The sequence below is a fragment of the Triticum urartu genome, chromosome 1A (assembly GCF_056163025.1).
Source record: "Triticum urartu cultivar PI428250 chromosome 1A, HENAU_Tu73, whole genome shotgun sequence".
In the NCBI taxonomy this organism is placed as follows: Eukaryota; Viridiplantae; Streptophyta; class Magnoliopsida; order Poales; family Poaceae; genus Triticum; species Triticum urartu.
The window spans coordinates 394,968,039-394,989,472 of NC_141873.1; the positions used below are offsets into that span (position 1 = coordinate 394,968,039).

Below are 21,434 nucleotides of genomic sequence, written 5' to 3' on the forward strand. Positions count from 1 at the left end.
CATGTGGTGAATAAAAATATAGCCTCAAGTAAAGTTACCGATAGACGAAGACGAAAGAGGGGATGCCTTCCGGGGCATCCCCAAGCTTAGGCTTTTGGTTATCCTTGAATTTTACCTTGGGATGCCTTGGACATCCCCAAGCTTAGACTCTTGCCACTTCTTATTCCAAAATCCATCAAATCTTTACCCAAAAACTTGAAAACTTCACAACACAAAGCTCAACAGAAAATCCCATGAGCTCCGTTAGTATAAGAAAACAAACCACCACTTTAAGTTACTGTAATGAACTCATTATTTATTTATATTGGTGTTAAACCTACTGTATTCCAACTTCTCTATGGTTCATACCCCCGATACTAGCCATAGATTCATCAAAATAAGCAAACAACACACGAAAAACAGAATCTGTCAAAAACAGAATAGTCTGTAGTAATATGTAGGTTTCGAATACTTATTTAACTCCAGAAATCCTGAGAAACTAGGAAATCCTAAATAATTTGTATAATGATCTACTGCAGTTGGAATTGATATTTTATCGCTCTCTGGTAAAAAATGAAAATTATTCTCGTGAGCTCATACTTTCTGTTTTTTTCAGCAAGATCAAACAACAATCATCCAAGAAGATCCTAAAGGCTTTACTTGGCACAAGCACTAATTAAAACATAAAAAACACAATCATAACAGAGGATAGATGATTTATTTATTACTAAACAGGAACAAAAAGCAAGGAACAAAAATAAATTTGGGTTGCCTCCCAACAAGCGCTATCGTTTAACGCCCCTAACTAGGCATAAAAACAAAAATCTCTACTCCTAATATCTCAGTTGGTAGTCCGCGTTCCGGGTTTTATTTTCGTTCCACTTCACCCGGTCTTTTTTGATACTTCTTTGGTACTTGCTCCCACCTCCCGCTCAGCCCTGAAAAACTGAAGAAAACCCCGCAATCGTGTGCCAAACACTCCCAATCTCCCATCGCAATTGTACCACCTTGTTCAAAAAAAAACCAGCGAAAACAAGCCGGCGAAAAATAACCAGCGACAAAAAAACGCCCGAATCTGCATCCGCCTCCGCCCTTCGATCGAGGTCTCCTGTTCCTCGTGCGAGGAACACTGGCCCGACTCTGCCCTCCTTCGCCCGCCGCCGCCTTTCGTTCCTTCACCGCCACCGCTCCATCCTGCGTCACCGCACGTCAAAACCGCCGGACTCCACTGATCCGGCGCTGGTCATGTTCAGGACCCTTCCGCTGAACGCTTACAGGATCCGGCGCCGATCCCTAAGAGGACCCGTCGCCGAAGGCGTCAAGGATCCGCCGCAAAACACCTGAAGGATCCGGCCCTGATCCTGTACCAGATACGCCGCCGGCCTCCGTCCCGAACACGTCCGGGATCCGATCTACAGGTATTATTATATACAGCAGTCACATACATCTCACACATCTCATACATCTCACATCTCACACATCTCATACAGCAGTCACATACTTGATCATTGTTCGCATCTCACACATCTCACATCTCGTACATCCATCGCATGTCATACAGCCATGGCGTTATCATTTTACTCCTCTTGCGAGTGCTTTCACAGAGATGCTTTCACATAGTAGATGCAAATTTCATGGCTTCCATAAGTACTTTATCTCTAATCACCACTTGAAGACATCCAAAAGCTTGTGCTTCTGCCATACCAAACGAAATCAGTTAGAAATCTTCCAGCTTATTAAGAAACACTGCAATACTATAATGCATGAAGCAAGCCAAGCACTCCATGGGTGCATAAGCAACCGTGACTAGGAACAGAATGAGGAACTGTGAAAGCGTTCAAGTAATTTACCATATTGTGCATGCACCATCTCTCTTGCTTTCATCTTGAATCTACTATCTCCATCCGAGTCAGGTTTCCTTTATGTGTCTTCCAGGCCTCAAGACGGAGGTAGCGGTCATTCCAGTTGCGAATGGGTAATGCAAAAAGCAAAGCCGGTGAACATCAAAAAGAAGAGGACGTAGCTACAGGTATTAAGCACTGCACCAGTTTTACATGCATTTCTGACAGTAACAAGCTTTTTGCATAATAATGTACAGGTCAAGCGAGTGAACAAAATGTAGAATACAGTCCAACCTTGATACCCTTTGATGAGAAACATGAAGCTATTTACGCGACGCAACATGGTATATAACTGTATGAAATAAACTGGCTGGTATTGCCTGACGTGCATATCTGACAATGTCATGCATCATGCTTAATGTTCCGCAGCCCCTACGAACGAGACAAATCTGGAAGAATATAATCAAAGCAACGTAACAGTGGCTGCAATTGTTGACCCAATATACACGACCGAAACAGGTAGCTACTTCATACAGTTAGCTACTTCATTGAAGATATACTTTTTTTCTGCATGCATACGAGGCATACATTGGTTTTGTAATCATGCTGACTCGAGCTCTACATATGGATCAGAATGGGTAATACCTGGACAACATGATGCAGACAACACAGCTTACGAAAAGGCTGAAACTGGATCTTTAATTAATGAATGTAGAAAATACGCTGAGGAAGCAAGGGAGCAGTACAATGCACGGAAGCGTGCTGCTTATCGGAAGAAAAAAGATAATGATATTGTCAACTTACAAGATGAGAATCAGCCTGTACTTGCTAAAACTAGTGAGTTGATTAACGTGATGTTGCTGGCTGCTCTTAGTTTGTTGTTCATATATATATTTTGCACAAGATACGTTGTATTAACCTACATCCTTGATTAGAGATGATATGATGCTAATACTATGTTGCACATCAGATCATAGGGATCTTATCAACGCTCGTAGGCGGGCGGCTTATCGCAATATCAAGCCAGGTTGTTTGGATAAACATAGTTTCAATGGGTAGTCAGCCCTGTTAGGAAAGCAACTTATCTTTATTGAAGGCCCAAGGGGCATATATATATATATATTACACATGACTTGAGGTGCAAGGAAACTAAACATAGACTAATAAGGACTCCTAGACCAATACTAATACTCCTTAACACCCCCCCTCAAATGCAAAGCGTATGCAATAGTATTGCATTTGAAGAAGTGTAATACTAAAAAAATGATAATCCAGATCCGTGTCTTGAGAGTGTCGCCGTAGCATGAAGAGTCTTCAAAACCTGTCGAGTCGCCAAAGGGGATAATGAAGAGATGGCACATCAGAGAAAGACACCGCATCAATAGAAGATACAAAAGAAGTATCAAGAGAAGATGGGTTGTCGAAAGAAGATGGCACATCAAGAGAAGAAGCGTTGCTTAAAGAATCATGGCCCATGAAAACCGACGGCGAAAGAAGCTCGGCGGCAAGAGAATGGGCTTAGATCAACAATGCAAAGAGAGGCCACAGAAATCCTATACAGAGGACAATGACCAGAAAAAGGCTGACGGACAAAGGTATGTTGGACTCGCATGGCATGAGAAACACAAAATATCAACGGATTTGGTGGACGCAGTGAAAAACAAAGAAAACTAGAAAGCATAGTAGACTAGATGCAATGACTAAAAGACTAGCAGCAGTGGCAGCAGAAGGAACGTGAAGCTTTTTTTTTACTCAACACATGCGCAGCAACTAGCAGGCTAGCAGGAACGCAGCAGCTGAGCAGAGCAGCAAAGGGCAGCGGGAACAGTAGCAGCACGCAGATGGACGTGCGGGAGCAGAGCAGCAGCCAACCGGGAGGAGTACACGCGGGCGGAGCAGCCGTCATCGGCCTTAGCTGGATGAGGCGGCCTCGATTTGGATTGGAACGGGGTAGTAACTTGATCTGGCGCACGCGTGTGTACGCGGCGCCGTAGCCAACCAGGTCGAGGCATCCTGCCTTGCGGGCGATCACGGCTGGGCAGGCACACGTCACCGGCGTCACGGGCATCACGGCTTGGATCGACCGAAGCAGCTGGGCGGCAGGTGCTCCGTGGTACGTGGTAGGTGCCCACGCAGCTTGGGAACGATGGCAGAAGACGAGATCGACCCAGAACAGATCGATATAGGTGGAGAAAAAAAAATTGGTTCGTAAGGACGAGTTGCAGCATCCGGAGACCTAAACCTAGGCTCTAATACCATGTTAGGAAAGCAACTTATCTTTATTGAAGGCCCAAGGGGCATATATATATTACACATGACTTGAGGTGCAAGGAAACTAAACATAGACTAATAAGGACTCCTAGACCAATACTAATACTCCTTAACAAGCCCGTTGCCAATCTCTATGTGATATCACAAATGTTCTCGAAGACAGGGAGATAAATAAACCCAGACGAGATTATCATGGTTGGTAAATTGATCCACGTCCCGTCTATGCTGTGTTTGCACGAAGGCAGTCACTTTTTACGCAACTTAAATAATTATTACTGACCTAGCTTGTTGAATCATATAATTCAGCTAGCTCGGACTATACCTCAGTCTTGCCTAATGATGCAACATACCCTCATGAAGCTACGGGCGCATCCGATGCCCGTTGTGTGAGAGATAAAGAAGGTAATATGATATCATAATCTCCATGTTCATTAGATGCAAAGTCTTTGTTTTCTCATTCGGCGACTTTAATGGCATCAAACTATATACACGAATGACAGAAGATTTTTGCAAAATAGACCAAATAAACGCACTGGAAATGGCTTTCAGTCGGCGAGATGAAAATGCACATGCCCTTCATTCATCAGGTGAGCTTATATTGTTTTAACATGAGGGTCCGTACCATCTAAACCGTTAAGCTGACATATGATTGGACACCCGCGTTTAACCGGACAACCCAACTAGCTCTAACTATACATCAATCTCGCATGACGCGTCAACATTTCCTGGTACAACTACCGTCACTTCTGGTCTCATTAATGACATAGAGCTACAAGGTAAACATATTTTGCCTACTCATTCAGCAATGCCTCTCATGTATCTGTTATATTATCTAATATTGGGGTTTGCCCTGTATGACACCAGATGCAAATGTAATCTTGAATGATACCAGACGTATAGAGCATAAAACGGAAGAAGAGCGCAAGAGAGACCATATAAATGCAATGAGGAGGGCTTCATATCGGCGGAAAAAACAACCCAATGTGCGAGATGAAAATGCACTGACCCTTCTATTATCAGGTAATTTTAAAATGTTAAAACATTGTACTCGGTACCATCTTAACCACTAAGCATTACTATGTTTTGTAATATCTGGTTCACCAGACAACCCAACCAGCACTACAACATTTCCGAGTTCAACTGTTGTCTCATCTGGACTAATCAATGATAACGAGCTTCAAGGTAAACATTGCTTGCATGTATCTGTTTTATTATCTAATTTTCGGGAATGTTCTGAATGACACTAGATATGAGTGTAATCTTGCCTGACACCACAGAAACAGAGCAACAAACGGAAGAAGAACGCAAGAGAGACCATAGAAACGCTCCGAGGAGGGCTTCCTATCGGCGAAAGAAACAACATAATGTCCAAGTTGAACATGCACAGACCCTTAATTTATCAGGTAAGCTTATTACGATTTAACCATTATGGTCAGAACCGTCTTACTAATTCAGCATTAATATGTTTGGATTGTCTGGTTCAACAGACAACCCCACTAGCTCTAACTATACCTCAATCGAGTATGAGGCGTCAGAATTTCCTGATACAACTACTATATCATCTGGGATCTTTAATTACAACGATCTACATGGTAATCAATCGTTTTCCTACTAAAGCAGCAATTGCGAAAATTTCATTGGTATGCTCACTCATTTTCGGGATTGTGTGAAATGTATCCAGATGTGAATTTGAATGACACACAAGTAACAGAGCAGAAAACAGAAGATGAACGCAAGAGAGATCATAGAAACGCCCTGCGGCGAGCTGCTTATTGGAGGAACAAGGCTAAGCGTATCGAAGATCAAAACAAACGTCCATCTGATACTTCAGGTATACGCTTACGTTCAGTATCCCTTTCGTTGTCAGGCCGTACTAATCAAGATGGCACTCCTCAGAGCCGATAAATCAATCTGGTGTAACTATGTTTTGAAAAATATGATTGAACCAGACGATATGAAAAGCTCTAGTGTTACAGAATCAATGAATGAGGGAGCAACATGTCCCCCTTCAACTGTAGACGCATCTGTCATTCAGGACACTATTCTAGCAAGGAGGCAAAGAGACAATGAGAGGAAACATAACTTAACAAACAAGCAAAGGGAGCAGAAAAACGCAAGTAGCTACGCATGCCATCAGAAGAAAAATGACGATTTAACGGTGGAGGACAGAGAAACAATGAATGAAAATATACGAGTGAAGCGCATGCAGCGCCGCAAAAGCATGTCGGTGATTGAGAAGGGGGAGTCAAGTGCACATAGGAAGGCCAATTATGAAATAAGGAAAAAAACACCGTGCAAAGAATGCATCACAATCCCCCTTACAGGCCTAGCAAAAAGGAGAAAGATCTGATACGCCCCCGTCACGTTTTTTTTATAATTAGAAAGAATCATCTACGTCTTAAAAATGACTTGATATATTTGGCAGGCAATAAAAAGCATTAAAAATATATCCGTTTATATATATGCTGCATAGACATCTTAATTGCCAAGACACCTCATAGAACGATCACTCACGCGTATCGATCAGCGATGGAGCCCATCATTGGAAACAATGCGCCGGCGGTCCAGGTTGTGGCAGCGCGCACTTACGAGGAGGTTTCTGTGCCCAGGCCCCTGGATGCCGCTGCCCCCGACCCCAATGAGGCTGCCCTCCAGATACACGATGCTGTGGCCGACCCCCAGGAGGATTTGCCCGCACCCCTGCATCTTCTGCCCCCACCAAGGCATTTCGTGGAAGATGCACTCGGATATATATTCGGCTTCATGAACGGCATTCATGATGAGCAGACACTAGAGTAAGTTATGGTATTGTATGTTTATTTTCTCTAAAGAAATCTTATTAGAACTAGGTCGTACACAGCAGACTCAGTTTGATATAGGAGTATGATATTGCTTGATTTGTTTTTCTTTAGATTAAATCTTACTTTTTGCGGCCAGCAGTACAAAATTATTTTTTGTTAAATGTTTTGGCAGTATTTCCGTTGCACATCTACAGTATGTAATGAATAACAAAATTCTAATATTATTTGCAGTACAAATGTTGAACAACTTAATGTCCTTACTATATTGTACAACAATTTAATATTGTTTTTGAACAGCCAGCAAACTTGGTATAATGGGTGCTACCTAAATTTTCCTGCTCTTAATTTCTAACAAATTAATATTGTTCTTACAGATAAGTTATTATTTAATTTTAGCTTTTGCTAGAAGGTGCTGAAACAATTTTCATGCTCTATAGTTTATCAAAATATTACGTTCTGCTCATAGCTATTAGATTATCTAGAAAATGTTACCATATGGACAATTTTATGTTTTAAAGTACCACTCATATTGCTAACCATTTTTATGTATTTTTACGTGCAGCTCAATCTGGATAAGAAGCGATACACCGTACCGGATCGAAATCAGCCTCAGAATGCTGAAGGACACACTATTTGTAACGTCCGCAAGTCTACATCCCGATTGCTTCAATCTCGCTGTTCGTAAGCTTGCTAGCGCTGAAGTAGAGAGGCATGCAGGCACCAACATGGTTGGAGGAAAACATTATTTTGACTTGCAGTTCCATGCTCAATCACGAGCTCTAAGGTATTCATGGATGCCGCAAGGGCAGCGCACCTCGATGCTGATCAACAATGCTGTTCTACAGCCCTTTCCTCGATATGATGTGTTCAACTCCACAATTGTAAGAGTTTTTAATTCCTAAATTATTTTTTCTTTCCTGATAGCAATTAACGTGTGTTGACCTTATGTAGTATCTACTTCCGTTGTCTATCCCGGATTCCTCGTATGGTCTACTTGTGGTAAATCGGATGAGGAGAAGGGTTATCGTATTTAATCCATCACTAGACGTACGACAAGTGGGAAATAGCTCTCACAACAAAGAGATGATGAAGGAAATCACTATTTTGAAGCAAGAACTCAATGAAGTGTTGCAGGCTAGGGTCCTTGAATGGAACACCGAACTCATGGATTGGTGACAAGACAACATGTCATTCAATTTTCGGCGGTAATTTAATAAATTTTTCAGATGAATAAGATGCAGTATGTAGAAATCTCAAGTTTTTATTCTGTTTGTCACAGCAAAGACTCGGGTTTCTTAGTTCTACAAGAGATGGCCCACCAGCTAGGTTCTTTGCGTAGCATGACCTGGATGAACACTACAGTAATTATCTTTATGACGAGTTTTAATGTGCCATTTATAATCCAACCACTTCGGCGTTTCATGGTGAATTTGTTTCATTGTTTCTAGGATCCAATTATGCTCAGGAGCCAAGTGGCAGTCCAGATGCTCATGGTCAAAGACAATCTAGCTGCTGGAAACATCCCTCAGGAGATTACGGCGGCCTTGAGGGTTTTGAACAACTAAATATGCTTCTATGCATGCAGAACCGTCAGGAATACTTCAATCATCTTGTCATGTTTGGTTATGGATTGAAACTATAATTTTTGTTTTTGGGTTTACAATATTTAAGAACTAATTGGAGTTTTGGTACTACTACAAGTTGGTTTTGCTGTTATGTTTGTTGTTTTGGTAATTTCTGTTTGTCTGACGTCAATGATCATTGAGCCACATTTGATAGCTAAAAAACAATCTCACCCACAATCATATCTCCTACCCTACGAGGATTCAACCGCTCCGACAACAAAGCAACTTATTCCGGCGAGGGGTCTAGCTTCTCAAGCTAGAAATCGAGCTTCACATTCCGGTTCCCGATCAGTGTTGCAATCGATAGAGGATGAGGGAGAGAGGCGCCATGATGCATCAAGGATAGAGGACGAGGGGGAGAGGTGGCATCAGTAGACTATGCACATACCGATCTTTAGTAGGGGAACCACAATATGTCCCTGTGTTTAAGTGGGCCAGGGCAGACCATCTGGGCTATTTCCTCACACTAAAGAATTAAAGCCTAACGCTTGTGATGTAGATATCTAAATAATTGTTGGCCAAATGCATGATTAGCGTGTAGCGCTTTCCTGATAATTTTTCCCGAGGCGGCTGGGTTATGACGGGAGTGCAAGCTCAGACAGATTCACTCAACTAGGTCCAGGCTGTTAACACCAGTGACCTTGACCTCGCTGCCAATGGAGTGTTGTTCAAAGAAATAATATTCTTTGCTAGATTAAACTTTAACCAAGTGGTATTTTCGTTTTGCCCCAGGATGTGTAATAAAGTAATGGATGCGTTAGCCCCAGTCATGTGGCAGGATCAAGCACCTGAGTTTGTGGACGCTCTTGTAGCTAGCGACTCTGCTGAGCTGTCTGGTTAATGGTAAGCTTGGTTCCCGCCACAAAAGAAATGTGGGGAAAATATTTATTAGAGGAAAGGCACCGGCCCCCACAGTTGAAATCAGGGGGGCAAATTTGATAGGGAAATAAATCAGGGCCCCACCATTCAAATCAGGGGTCGGAGATTTATTTAGAGGGGGACAAACACTGGGCCCCACAAAACACGCAGCCAACAACGCTTTCTGGGTGGGCATCGAGTGTTGCACTTCCTCACGACAGAGTAAGTCCGGTTTCTTTGATTTTTTTCATTTGGGAAAGTTATGGGGTAAGGGAGACATAATTTAGGCAACTTTTAATCTGTTACTGGTTTTTTGCATAGTCTAATCAAAACAAATATCTTGCCGATTTTGTTGATAGTATTTTTTTATGGAAACATGCAAATAAGGAAGGACAGGGTGCACCTTCCTAACTGTTGTCGCACAATTCCCCACGGCCTCATATATACTCAATAAAATCCTACGGGCTCCTTCCTCTCTCGCTTTACCAGTTGTACGACCGACTTTTTGCCCCGTCAATGGAAGCAATGGCGAATTTTGGGGGAGTGCGACACGCCGTCAACTACGTGTACGATTTCATAGCACTTTCCTCAGACGAAGAACTACTAGAGTAAGTTCTCACGGCCCGATAGATCTAATATTTTTTGCTCTTCATCGTCTAAGTCCACTGCCATGTACATGTATACTTTGCATTTAGAAGATATACCCCCATAAAAAGTCTTCCTGCCCTGTACATATATACTTTACGTTTAGATTAGAAGATATACCCTGGTTAGGATCACGTGGTCTTTGTCTAAGTTCAGACGTCTGTTACAAAGGCTGAATGTGTAGTTATTTTTCTTATACAAGTATATAAATACATATTAATGGTTGTTACCAGATATTATATTTGTATTGGTAAATTGTGTCTAAAACCAGTGTTTTGCGGCGTCTAACATAAATAGCTGATAAGTATGAAACGAAATACGTATGAAACTGTGGTCCAAAACTATGGGGTCTAACACCTTTTACAACAATGTTGAACAAGCTATAAACTACATGTTGAATTTTTTCATCCAAAATCTACAACAATTTTTATGCAGGTCCATGTACTACTACGAAAACACTTCAATCTGTTAGTTTATTGCCCGTACATAATATTAAAATACTTAACTTGGTAGAGATTACAATATCTTTTAGGTCATTTAATGTGATATATACTATTGTTTAATTATTCATATCTTATAGACAGCAACACAGTTTTATCGTTTGAGTTTAGGATTACTTGAAGTCATATCATTGGTATGAACCTTGATCTTCATTTTTTACAGCACAATCTCGATTAGGAGCCCGCGCCCATTCCCTATCGAGATTAGCCTACGGATCATCCGAGACACCATCCTAGGAGATGGACTTGTCCATCCATTATGCTTCAATCTAGCTGTGCGTAAGATTACTACCGACGCAGCAGAGAGGAGCGCAGGCACCAACTCTGTTGGAAAGACACATTTTCTCAATTTGGGATTCCATGTGCAAGCACGGGCGCTAAGGCAGACTTGGTTAAGCCAAGAACAGCGCACCAATGCACTGATTAACAATGTTGTGCTTGAGCCTTTTCCAAGATACGACGTGTTTCACACCCCTACAATTGTAAGTGTTCTCATTCTTACAAATTAGTTGGTTACTTTGTTTGACATTTACCTTTGTCTACCAAATGCAGTATCTTCTACCACTGTCACTCGTGGATTCGTCCTACGGTCTTTTAGCAGTGAACATGGAAATGGAGAGGACTATCGTTATTGATTATTCGAACCAGGATGTGTTTCATTTTGAGGAGGACCCCCAAGGCACTGAACTTCAGAGGGAAGCCCTTTTAGTGAAGCAAGAATTCAGCTCTGTATTGCAACAGGAGGCCCCTGATAGGAACAGCCAACTTGTGGAATGGCCCGAACAAGATAACATTCATGTTTCACCTCGGCGGTACTATTCTAAATTTGGCTTGCATATTAGTGCGTGCTCTAATATAGCTAATACAATATGTTTTTTTGGTGACAGTATGGACTCCGGATTCAAAGTTCTACAGGAGATGGCCCATCTGTATGAAACCATCGGTAATGACATGGTTCATAACATGCCTAGGACTGACGTAAGTGATTTTGTAATGAGGTTACAGATTGCATATATTTGCTAAATATATCTTCTGACTTTGTTTATGCACAATTTGTAGGATCCACAAAGTCTCAGGAAGCGACTAATGGTCCAGCTGTTGATGGTTAGGGATAACGAAGCAAAGGATAACATTCCAGAGCAAGTTAGAGTAGCGTTGAGATTTATTGGTGGCTAAGGAGGACTTCTGCATCGATAAATACCTTATAATAAAATGATGTTTAGTTGCTTTCTAGGAAATATCTGTTTCAATGCCCGTGCTGATCAGATGATCAGTTGACATTTTCTCTTATATTTATGTTGGTTGGTATCCACTAGCTATAGATTGATGTTGGCATCCCCTAGCTTTGTTGGTTATATATCTATCCTTCCGTCCATCTAAATTTTACGGGAAGAAGGCCATATTAGTTTGGACCAGGTTTGGTGCTCCAGATGCACCAGAATACTTTTGTGTTAGACCATGATAGGTTCACAACGTACTCATAGACCGGCAGGTGATGTTTTCAGATATTCAGTGCCTCGCAACATATACTACCTCGTATAGTATAACTCCATCCATACACGCACTGCTATACTATACGAGGTTTTCTTCGTAGTAAAAAACACATTCCAGCTAGCGAGTAGTCAATAAAAATATGATTGTCATACGGCACGTACCTTGCATATATTATATAAGTTCCAAGTTCTCCTTTATCTGCCTCTCTCGCCGATTCCTTCAATTCCATCCTTGCAAATAAACGCTGATTATCTTTTATGTGTTCCTGAATAGAAAACAAAAATTAGAGAGAGCAATGGGTTTTCTTATTGATCAGTACATATAGATAAAACCTAAAACTAAAATAGTAGGTATGTTAGAGCCAGACATATATCATCTTTGACTAAGTATATTGGACGAAAACGAATCCTATTTGTGAGCTAGATGTCTATTTATCATGTTGCTATTTACCTCTTCAAGTGTTTGCCTTATTTTTTATTCTAATGTATGGCACTCTTATGGGCCCGCAGAAGGTTTCTTTTTATGCTTTTCCCAAATTCATGTTTTTTCCCGCCGAAGAAAAAACTACTCAACTTATTTTTAAAATTTTGTCATGCCTATTAAAAAATTGTATATGTGTTTTGAAATATGTTCATCATGCATTCAAGAAAAATTCAACATGTATTAAACAAAATAATGTTCAAAATTACTCTTACATTTATACAAACATGTTCTTTATAAATTTTACATATTTATAGAGTGATGGAATCTATGTACCTCATGTTCAAGTGTTAATGAAATCCAACGATCATTTCCAGCATTATTTGCCTGCAGATTAAAGTGTAACTTGACCCTATTAGAATGATGTAATGGACTCACTTATCAAAATTGAGTTGAGCATACTCTTACATTAGAAGGCTTCAAGGCTCCCCATGATTTTACATTCACCCAGTTTAGTTGATCAAGGGACACATTTGCACTGAAAACAGACATTTGTACATGGAAATCAAATAGCCACCACGCCACCAAAGTATAAGAATTTTGATTAAAAAAAGAGACCGATATTCAACAGCCAGATACATTTGAAATTATAAATTTGATTGACGTCATTGTTATTTTAAAAAAATGCGATTATGCCATAATTGAGCTTAGCAATTTTAATATTTCAAATGAGGAAATCATCAAGCAATTTAGGTTTTAGTTCTCATTTAATTAAATTCATAGTGTTTGTTATAAATTATTTGGAAAACAATTAACTCTATGGCTCTTATTACTAAACAGACTATCCTGCTAATGTTTTATATATGGAATTTGGGTTGGCTAATTGGATCCTAGGAAACCAAGACAACGATGCATCTTGCTTTGCACGTCAATGAGATTTTAACAAAGCAAACAATCTGTTTGTCTTACACAATTTGTGCATTTATCATCAAGCTTAACATATACAAGTCCACTAACAATATCGAGACCCCCACATATATTATCCCAGGCCTGCATATCCGGTTCAGTGATTGTTCGACATAAACAAGACCACTCACAATACTACTACTAAGCTACTATACTAAACAAGTCAATTTTTGTTCAAGTTGATACCGTTTAGTCGTGTAGAGGATGTACCTGGCTGGTCAAATTCGCTGGAGTCAGCTCTGTCTCACCACGGTCTTCACCACCGTGGCCTTGTCTTGGCCGTCGGGGATACCTCTTCGCCCAGGCCCTGCCTTTGAGGCCGGGTCACGGCACCTCGATACATCATCGAGGAGATTATCAGGTCTTGGAAGCAAAAAAAGGAATAATTTTCTTCAAGTTGCTACGATGTAGTCGTGTAGAGGATGTACCGAGCTGGGCAAAGTCGCTGGATTATGCTCTGTCACAAATGGTCTGCAACAGTTCCACGCCCCCTTGTGACCTACGGCCGCTCGTACCCAGTCGATGTTGACGTTGTAACAGGTCGATGATGCATTAGGTGCATCTGTGTTTTGATTGTGCATACAACAAAAACAGAAGGTTGTTAATTGCCATCTTTCAGAAACAAAACATTTTAGATTATTTGAATGTTTATTTAACTTGATTTAACCGTATGAAAAGTCATGTTTACCTATTCAAACTGAACAATAATAAAAATAGAATCAATATTTAAATAGACAAATAAGATATTTTGTTTTTATATGGCATGTAATCAGTAAATTATCTGCCATGATAAGTTGTTTATTTAATTAATACAACAATTTAATTTTTTAGTAAGTTCTGATTTCTGACATCTTTTCTAATTTATTATGAGGTGTGTTTGATGAAAAAAAGGAAAGATATCTACAACATACGTAAGTATATATGGTAAAACTGGAAATATATCTGCTACTCAGCCTTCCCCTGCATGGCCTACCTATATATGTTAACCTCCTCTGCCATCCCTCACCCCCCCTCCTTACTCTCCCTTTGCCCATCACAGATAGCAAAGGATCATAATACCCATACTTGGAGCACCAATTCCCTAGGAGTACCTTATGTAAGCAAGGAGCACCAAGAAGGCGAGGTCCTCTAGGTATGTGAAAATTTCTGGATCTTTGTATTCTATAAAAGGGCAACAGTTACTAGATTAGGATCATGCTTTGGTCAGGCATACCATCAAAATCCAAAAAAAGAACACCATTGGAGATAGTGCCAGGTTAGAAAAATATCATAGCCAATACAATTGATTTTAGATCTAATCAAGCAGTCCTATTAGATGGGCTGCAACTGAATACAAACAGTTATTTCAGATATTATAGGCTAACAGTCTATTCTGGACATCGCAAGTGTGGCATACACCTAACTGTTTAAGTTATGACCATAGTTGATTGCCTAACTTTTAATGAAATCTAATAAATATATTTGAGCCAGAAAAACAAACAATTAACTTCTTAAGTGTTTCAACATGCCAGAAAACAAACAAATTTAATCATCTTCTGAAGATAGATATCATCAGAGTCATAATATTAAATCATTACATGTAATAGAAATTGCATGAGACATAATGCTTCGATGGAATAGTCTAAAAGTATTCATAAAGCCAAATTTATTAATGGCAGTGCTTCCTAATTTTACCCTCACAAAACACAATATGACAGAATATATATACAGAAATATGTAGTGCTGCAAACATTGCATTTTTCTATTTCTGATAGGACCACATTTTTTTGGATGAACAAATACAATCATTGGAGTTAACCAATCAGCAAAAACATTGTATTGATTAAATATGATTGCATACTCTACAAAAAATCCAGATAGTATTGTGTCTATCTGGTTTCTAAATAAGAACTATTGCATGGAGAATACAGGAGAAAAATAATCAAACATGTCCTCATTTACTGTATTAGCGAGATATTTGATAATATCAAGTTTACAATAATATGTAAATTAGCACTCTTGCAATTTATATCAGTCACAGAAAATCACACAGACCTTGCTTATCCTTGTTCTCCTATACGTAGCTCATACCTGTGGACGGCGACTTGCCATTTTTAACCATCATGTGTGTATCGTCCAAAGTTTGTCGCCGTCCACAGCACTTATCCTAAAGCTAATAGTAGCAGTACACGCTCACATTAGCTAGCACATACATTTGTCTATCTCCCTCTACCTCTCCCTCTCTCTTCTCCTAAAGCTAATAGTAGCAGTACACGCTCACAATAGCTAGCACATACATTTGTATATCTCCCTCTACCTCTCCCTCTCTCTTCTCCTAATACTAATAGTAGCAGTACACGCTCACATAGCTAGCCACAAATTACAGCAAAACGCGGACCGTAGTCCATTCGCGGGTACTGGGCAGGGGGGAGGGGCCGTTTGTCTCACCTTGACGCGGAAGTGGTGGGGGTTGCCGAAGACGGCGGAGTGGTAGACGATGAAGACCAAAGGCTGCACCACCGTGACCCGACCTCGTGGTGGTTCTTCTTGCCGGCGATGTGGACCACAGGCTGCACCACCGCCGTGTCTTCGCCCTGGCCCTCCATGTGCGGCCGTGCCACGGCGCCTCGATAGAACAGCGAGGATGAGATCAGGTTAGGGAAGCAACAAATGGAAGAAGTAGAGGAGGAAATGGTTCGGATCAGCGTACCGGGGCTTCTGGCGTTGCAGATCGGCGTACCTTTTCTAATATGGAATCTTATGGAGCTCTGGGTGGTTAGACCAATACTCATCCAGGATAAGCAACAGTTCCTGTGCTCTACCAAGAGCATATGCCGGGATAAGAACACGCCCCCCTTGAGAAACAGTGTTGTGGATGGCATCAGTGAAGCGCTTTTCTCTGACATGGCGGGGTTGGTGTTGCTGCACGCCATAAGTTGACTCAATAATGCAAATATCAGGGGAGAACTGGGGGATTTCAGCAGCTTTCAGGTGCCGGTCTTCTTCACGGGAGTAGTCACCGGTGTAAAGAATGCGAACACCGGCAATATCCACCATGAACATGGCAGCACCAAGTACATGGCCAGTAGTATAGCACCAGAAGCGTATGCCATTAACTTCAAGTGTCTGGTGGAAGTCTATGACCTGCATCACAATTATATATTAATACAATGTCCATTGTCCCTGTGGACTTTCAATCCTCACAAGCAGAATCAGGCCTCAGCTGTAAAGGTAAAAAATCCTGCTATTTGGAAGCAATGCCCAGATAATACAGGGTTCTTAAATCTTAATTTTACCAACAGCACAGCGACTTTTAAATGTTTTGACAATTCAGAATTAATACTGACACATAAGTGCTCCAAAGGCAGGAAGCAGGAGCTAGCTAGATGGGGGGACTGAATCTAAGTTCACTTTAAAATATTACCCAAGCATGTAATATATATGTAGGCAACAACTCCATCTACCTAAAGAACAGAGTTTGACTGAATTTGTAGGAAAAACTATCAAGAACTACGATACCAAATTAATATCATTGGATACGCAACAAAAATATATTTTCTTATTATATCTATTTAGTATTGTAGTTGTTGATGAATTTTCCTACAAACATGATCAAACTATGCACCGTTTGACTTCGGACAACATTTATATGCCTTCTTTTCAGAGACAGGGGGGAGTAGTATCTTTATTTGTTCTTCTTTTTCTCCTCTAAATATAGTGTTTCCAGTTTTCTACCGACCAGGCTTTATCAATCATCATCGTATTGGCTACAGGCAATTCATATACCAAACCAAATGGATCAAGTCGTTCACATTTACACATGCCGGAAACAACGAGATAAGCGAAAATAAGGTACTGTACCTCGATCTTGTCCATGGAACGGATGATGTCCTGCTCGTCAAACAGCATGTCCTCCACCGACACCTTGCTGACCTTGACGTAATCCGAGAGCAGCAGCCTGTAGATGGCCTTGGTGGCGTGGGTCATGAACACGCGGCCCTTGAACGTCGTCTGCAAACAAAAACAGAGCAAATTCAGGTACCAAACAGCATAACAACATACGACCTCCGACGCGTATTACCTACCTACCTTCTCGAGGAAGTAGGGCAGCGAGGCGGCGTGGTCCAAGTGGAAGCTGCAATTCCAATCCAAGGCCGGAAATTAGGCGTTAGGAACGCAGATATGCGCAGGTGGGGATGGAGGCGCGGTTGCTTACTGGGTGACGAGGAGGACGTCGATGGCGGAGGGGTCGATCTCGTCGAAGTAGGGCAGCACCGCCATGCCGGAGTAGGCCGGGTGGATGCCGCAGTCGAACTGGGCACCAGCGAAGAGCCAGTTAGTCGGATTCCCCCAACAAGAACAAGGAGAGCTAAGCGGGGAGAGGGAGGAGGGGTTTGGATGCGAACCAGGACGGTGCGGCCCTTGAAGGACATGTGGACGCAAAAGTGGTGGGGGTTGCCGAAGAGCCAATCATTATCAATTTTTTTTGTGATATTTCCCTTTGTATTCAACTAATTTTGCTCATTTTAATTGCTAAGTTGGCTCACTTTTTTATGAATTCGACAGACTATGTTTGTACCCTTAGAGATATTACAGTCATCGAATCAATCAAGTCTGCCCCCAAGAATACCCAGTTTGTGGACATTGGAGATGCCTTGTTATCAACCGACGATTTGGAATGCCTTATAAAGATGATATGTTCTTACATGACGGTGTAAGACCAAATGCACAAACTTTGTAATTAATAATTTGAACAAAATATAATATTATAAATTGTAAATATAATGTAAATGTTGATTACAGGTGATAAATGCTTACATATATTGCATGCTTGCTCACGACCATCTAAAAGTTAGGGCGGGCGAAAAGGTAGAAATTGTTAGCACGTTTGTATCTGGCCAGTTAAAAGAAGACGGGGAAAGAGACATAGACCCATCAAAATATCACCGCATCGTGCATCATGTCAATACTTACCTACAACAAGATATGGTTAGTTTTTGTCTCGTTATCCATGCATATAATTATGGATTGTTTTTATTTAATTCATAGTTATAATGAATTATTAATATTTATATCTAATTGCGATCGTGACTTGTATGATATTTACACCAGTTATTCATTCCGATTAACATGCCGGGCTACCATTGGTATCTAGCAGTCGCCAATGCCAAAAAACGTGAGATTCAAGTATTGGACTCACTTGGTTCTCGGGTCAAACGCAATGACCTTGCTACTACGGTAAGTATATATTTTTTTACTCATCTTAACATATGTTTTGTTTGCCTTGTTCCCTAATATTTCTCATATATAAAATAGTTACTAGGACTTGAGAAGTGTCTAAAACTTGTAGAGCATAGTTTATCAGAGGTCATAAGTGGCCCGATCTTAATGTTACAAAATGGACGGTTGTAGAGCAGTTTCATGAGGCAATACAAACCGATGGGTAAGCACATGTTACAATGGTTTGTTTATTTGATTTATCTGTGTGGTATTGTAAAGGATTGTTTTATAATATTATAGCGTATCATGTGGACTGTTCATGTTAAATTATATGGAATACTGGACATCACATGGACTGTCAGACACGTTCACCCAGGTATTCCATTTTTATACATTATCTCATTATTTTATCTCAAAATATTATATAAATTTATTTTATATATATTTTGTAGGAGGATATGAAACATTTTAGGAAAAAATTGGCTGTCATTTTGCTCGATTCAGAGCTGAATAAGCTAAAAGGAGATCCCATATACCATCAACCTGACGATGAAGAAACTTTAGCTAATTCTGATATCGAGATCCTGGAGAATCCATCTGATGTAGTCAAAGACAAACGTCCTGCCCCAATCACTATCATACCCATGGACCAACGTGAATTACTTGCCGGCCTCTGCAACTACATCATGTCTATCGATGATGCTGGGTGTTTGGAGTAAGTATCATGCATCAATATTTAATGTGTGGATTTATAATATTATTCTTCTTATCATCCAATTTATAGTAAGGTATGGGTCCGGAGCTCGACACCCGATCCAATGGGCTTAAGTCTTAAGAAACTTCAGTGCATACTTAACATGGAGCAGACCATGGACAATGACTGCTTCAACACAGTCGTGCGTATGCTGGCATGTGACGAGGGAGTATTGTTCACATACCCTCCTGTGCACTACATGGATCTATGATTTTGTGTAAATTATCTTAACTCTTCATTCTATGTGTCATTATTATCAACATGTTGAAACAATATTTCTTTTTTTACTTAGTCCATGATGTTAGAGTCAACACGAGGTCAGAAGTTTTGCGAGAAGGAAACTATTCAGAGTTTGGCAACATTATTTGATAGCTGGCCTGAGATGGACAACGACATCTCATCGTGCAACAAGGTAAGTAAATTATTTTGTCAATTGTTATCATGGTTTATTGTTGTTTCTAATACCTGCACTTGTAGATTTATCTTCCCTATGCATCCATCGGCCGATACATTTTGTATGTCATTGACAAAGAGGCACGTCGTCTATATATTATGGATCCTATTCAAACATCACAATCGTTAGAGGAGAAAAATTTGAGGCATGCACTGAAATTAAAAAGTTTTGCAAGGGATTTCAAAGAAGCACTCGAAATTAAGCTGCCTGGTTGGAATTATGATCTATCTAAATGGCAACGTTTATTTCCGTCCGGTGTTCCAACGAGTATAGATGGGTAATGAATTCATAACAAAAACATTTACTTTTGTTATTACTATATTCTTTACATTGTTAATTTAATGTTTTACATGAATTTGTCTGGCTATTTTGTTTTTCATTTTATGCTCTGGTGGAACGGTGAAGATTTGGTCAAGCCGATTTGCGCAGTGAGTATTGTCCGTTACATGTTTTAAGACCTTCGGCATGAAATTTTCATACTAACTACATGTATGCGTTTGTGCAGGATGGGTATGAATTGAGGAAGCAGTTTTTGTTATACTTGCTAAAACATCGTGGGAATGAGGCTAAAGGAAACTTACTGGATATTGTGCAAGAATTTCTTAAGCGTATCATCTAGATATTAATAGCTTTGTAATAGATGTTTAGTTGGAACATCGCTCAGTTTGTTACATGGACATGTCTTTAATTTTTCTTATGTTATCAATTTACATTGCAAAAATAAAGTTCAGTTATTAAATAATTATGTTTCTGTTATATTGTTTGTACGTGTTGAATTTAACATGTAACTCCTGCAAACTTTTTCAAGAGCCCGTGGCAACGCACGGGCACTCTACTAGTAGATCTAGGTATTGTCATCTTTGGTATGCAATACATATGTGGCTCTCATAATAGATTCATAAGGTAATTTAATTTTCTTTCTAGGAAAGTGTTCCATGCCTTTCCTTAACGGAAATTGGAATCTAATATTTCCTTCTTTCATGTCAATAATTGTACCAATCGTTCTAAGGAAAGGTCTATCAATAATAATAGGACATGTAGGATTGCAATCTATATCAAGAACAATGAAATCTACGGGCACATAATTCCTATTTGCAACAATAAGAACATCATTAATTCTTCCCATAGGTTTCTTAATGTTGGAATCCGCAAGGTGCAAGTTTAGAGAAATTATCATAATTAAATTCCTTGAAATCCAAAATAGTGAGTTCATTGCTATGTAAATTTTAACCTCCTCAATCCCACTTTTACCAATTTTTGCATCAAGATCTAAAAACTCCGAATCATTAGGACACCTTCTAACTAAAGTTGACTCATCTCCAGTCCCATCTTTATCAATATTCATATTGGCAAACAAAGACTTAATAGGAGACACACCAATCACTTTTAGATCTTCATCATTATTATCATGAAAACTAGAAAAACACGCTTTCACAAAGCAATCTTTTTTTAGCACGCATCCTAGCGGTTCTTTCTTTGCACTCATCAATGGATATTCTCATGGCTTTGAGAGACTCATTGATATCATGCTTAGGTGGAATAGATCTAGGTTTCAAAGAATCAATATCAAGAGAAATTCTATCCACGTTCCTAACAAACTCATCAATCTTAAGCAATTTTTCTTCAA

The 21,434-nt window shown here is 40.1% G+C and overlaps 2 protein-coding genes across 9 annotated transcripts; one reads left to right on the top strand and one right to left on the bottom strand.

Moving 5' to 3' along the window:
- Positions 1-1,382: 1,382 nt before the first annotated feature.
- On the bottom strand, positions 1,383-17,797 carry LOC125514135 (cleavage and polyadenylation specificity factor subunit 3-I). Of its 8 annotated transcripts, none has more exons than XM_087522544.1 (11): positions 17,596-17,797; positions 17,469-17,514; positions 17,241-17,390; positions 15,828-16,523; positions 14,492-14,561; positions 13,829-13,962; positions 13,611-13,707; positions 12,903-12,972; positions 12,771-12,821; positions 1,830-12,279; positions 1,383-1,674 (listed from the first exon to the last, which is right to left on the bottom strand). In XM_087522544.1, exons 1-4 carry the CDS (start codon positions 17,658-17,660, stop codon positions 16,125-16,127), a joined length of 660 nt encoding a protein of 219 aa, XP_087378670.1. In that variant the 5' UTR covers positions 17,661-17,797; the 3' UTR covers positions 1,383-1,674; positions 1,830-12,279; positions 12,771-12,821; positions 12,903-12,972; positions 13,611-13,707; positions 13,829-13,962; positions 14,492-14,561; positions 15,828-16,124. The 8 variants fall into 8 exon arrangements, with proteins under 8 accessions (XP_087378670.1, XP_087378647.1, XP_087378674.1 ...); XM_087522521.1 differs by having other exon boundaries at positions 13,611-13,733; XM_087522548.1 differs by having other exon boundaries at positions 1,830-1,916; positions 12,176-12,279; positions 13,611-13,962.
- A 153-nt stretch (positions 17,798-17,950) lies between these two features.
- Positions 17,951-20,426, top strand: LOC147991386 (uncharacterized). Its single transcript, XM_087538499.1, has 11 exons — positions 17,951-18,093; positions 18,183-18,368; positions 18,492-18,617; positions 18,696-18,822; positions 18,900-18,975; positions 19,052-19,314; positions 19,384-19,570; positions 19,646-19,765; positions 19,831-20,084; positions 20,160-20,235; positions 20,313-20,426. The coding sequence occupies exons 8-11, from the start codon at positions 19,649-19,651 to the stop codon at positions 20,424-20,426; spliced, it is 561 nt and encodes a 186-aa protein (XP_087394625.1). The 5' UTR covers positions 17,951-18,093; positions 18,183-18,368; positions 18,492-18,617; positions 18,696-18,822; positions 18,900-18,975; positions 19,052-19,314; positions 19,384-19,570; positions 19,646-19,648.
- Positions 20,427-21,434: the final 1,008 nt, after the last annotated feature.

Coding starts and splice junctions, on each gene's coding strand:
- LOC125514135 (XM_087522525.1), bottom strand. CDS start 17,660: ATGGCGGTGCTGCCCTACTTCGACGAGATCGACCCCTCCGCCATCGAC. Junction 17,515..17,595: donor GACGTCCTCCTCGTCACCCA/GTAAGCAACCGC, acceptor TTGGAATTGCAG/CTTCCACTTGGACCACGCCG. Junction 17,391..17,468: donor TGCCCTACTTCCTCGAGAAG/GTAGGTAGGTAA, acceptor TTTTGTTTGCAG/ACGACGTTCAAGGGCCGCGT.
- LOC147991386 (XM_087538499.1), top strand. CDS start 19,649: ATGATGTTAGAGTCAACACGAGGTCAGAAGTTTTGCGAGAAGGAAACT. Junction 19,766..19,830: donor ACATCTCATCGTGCAACAAG/GTAAGTAAATTA, acceptor CTGCACTTGTAG/ATTTATCTTCCCTATGCATC. Junction 20,085..20,159: donor GTTCCAACGAGTATAGATGG/GTAATGAATTCA, acceptor AATGTTTTACAT/GAATTTGTCTGGCTATTTTG.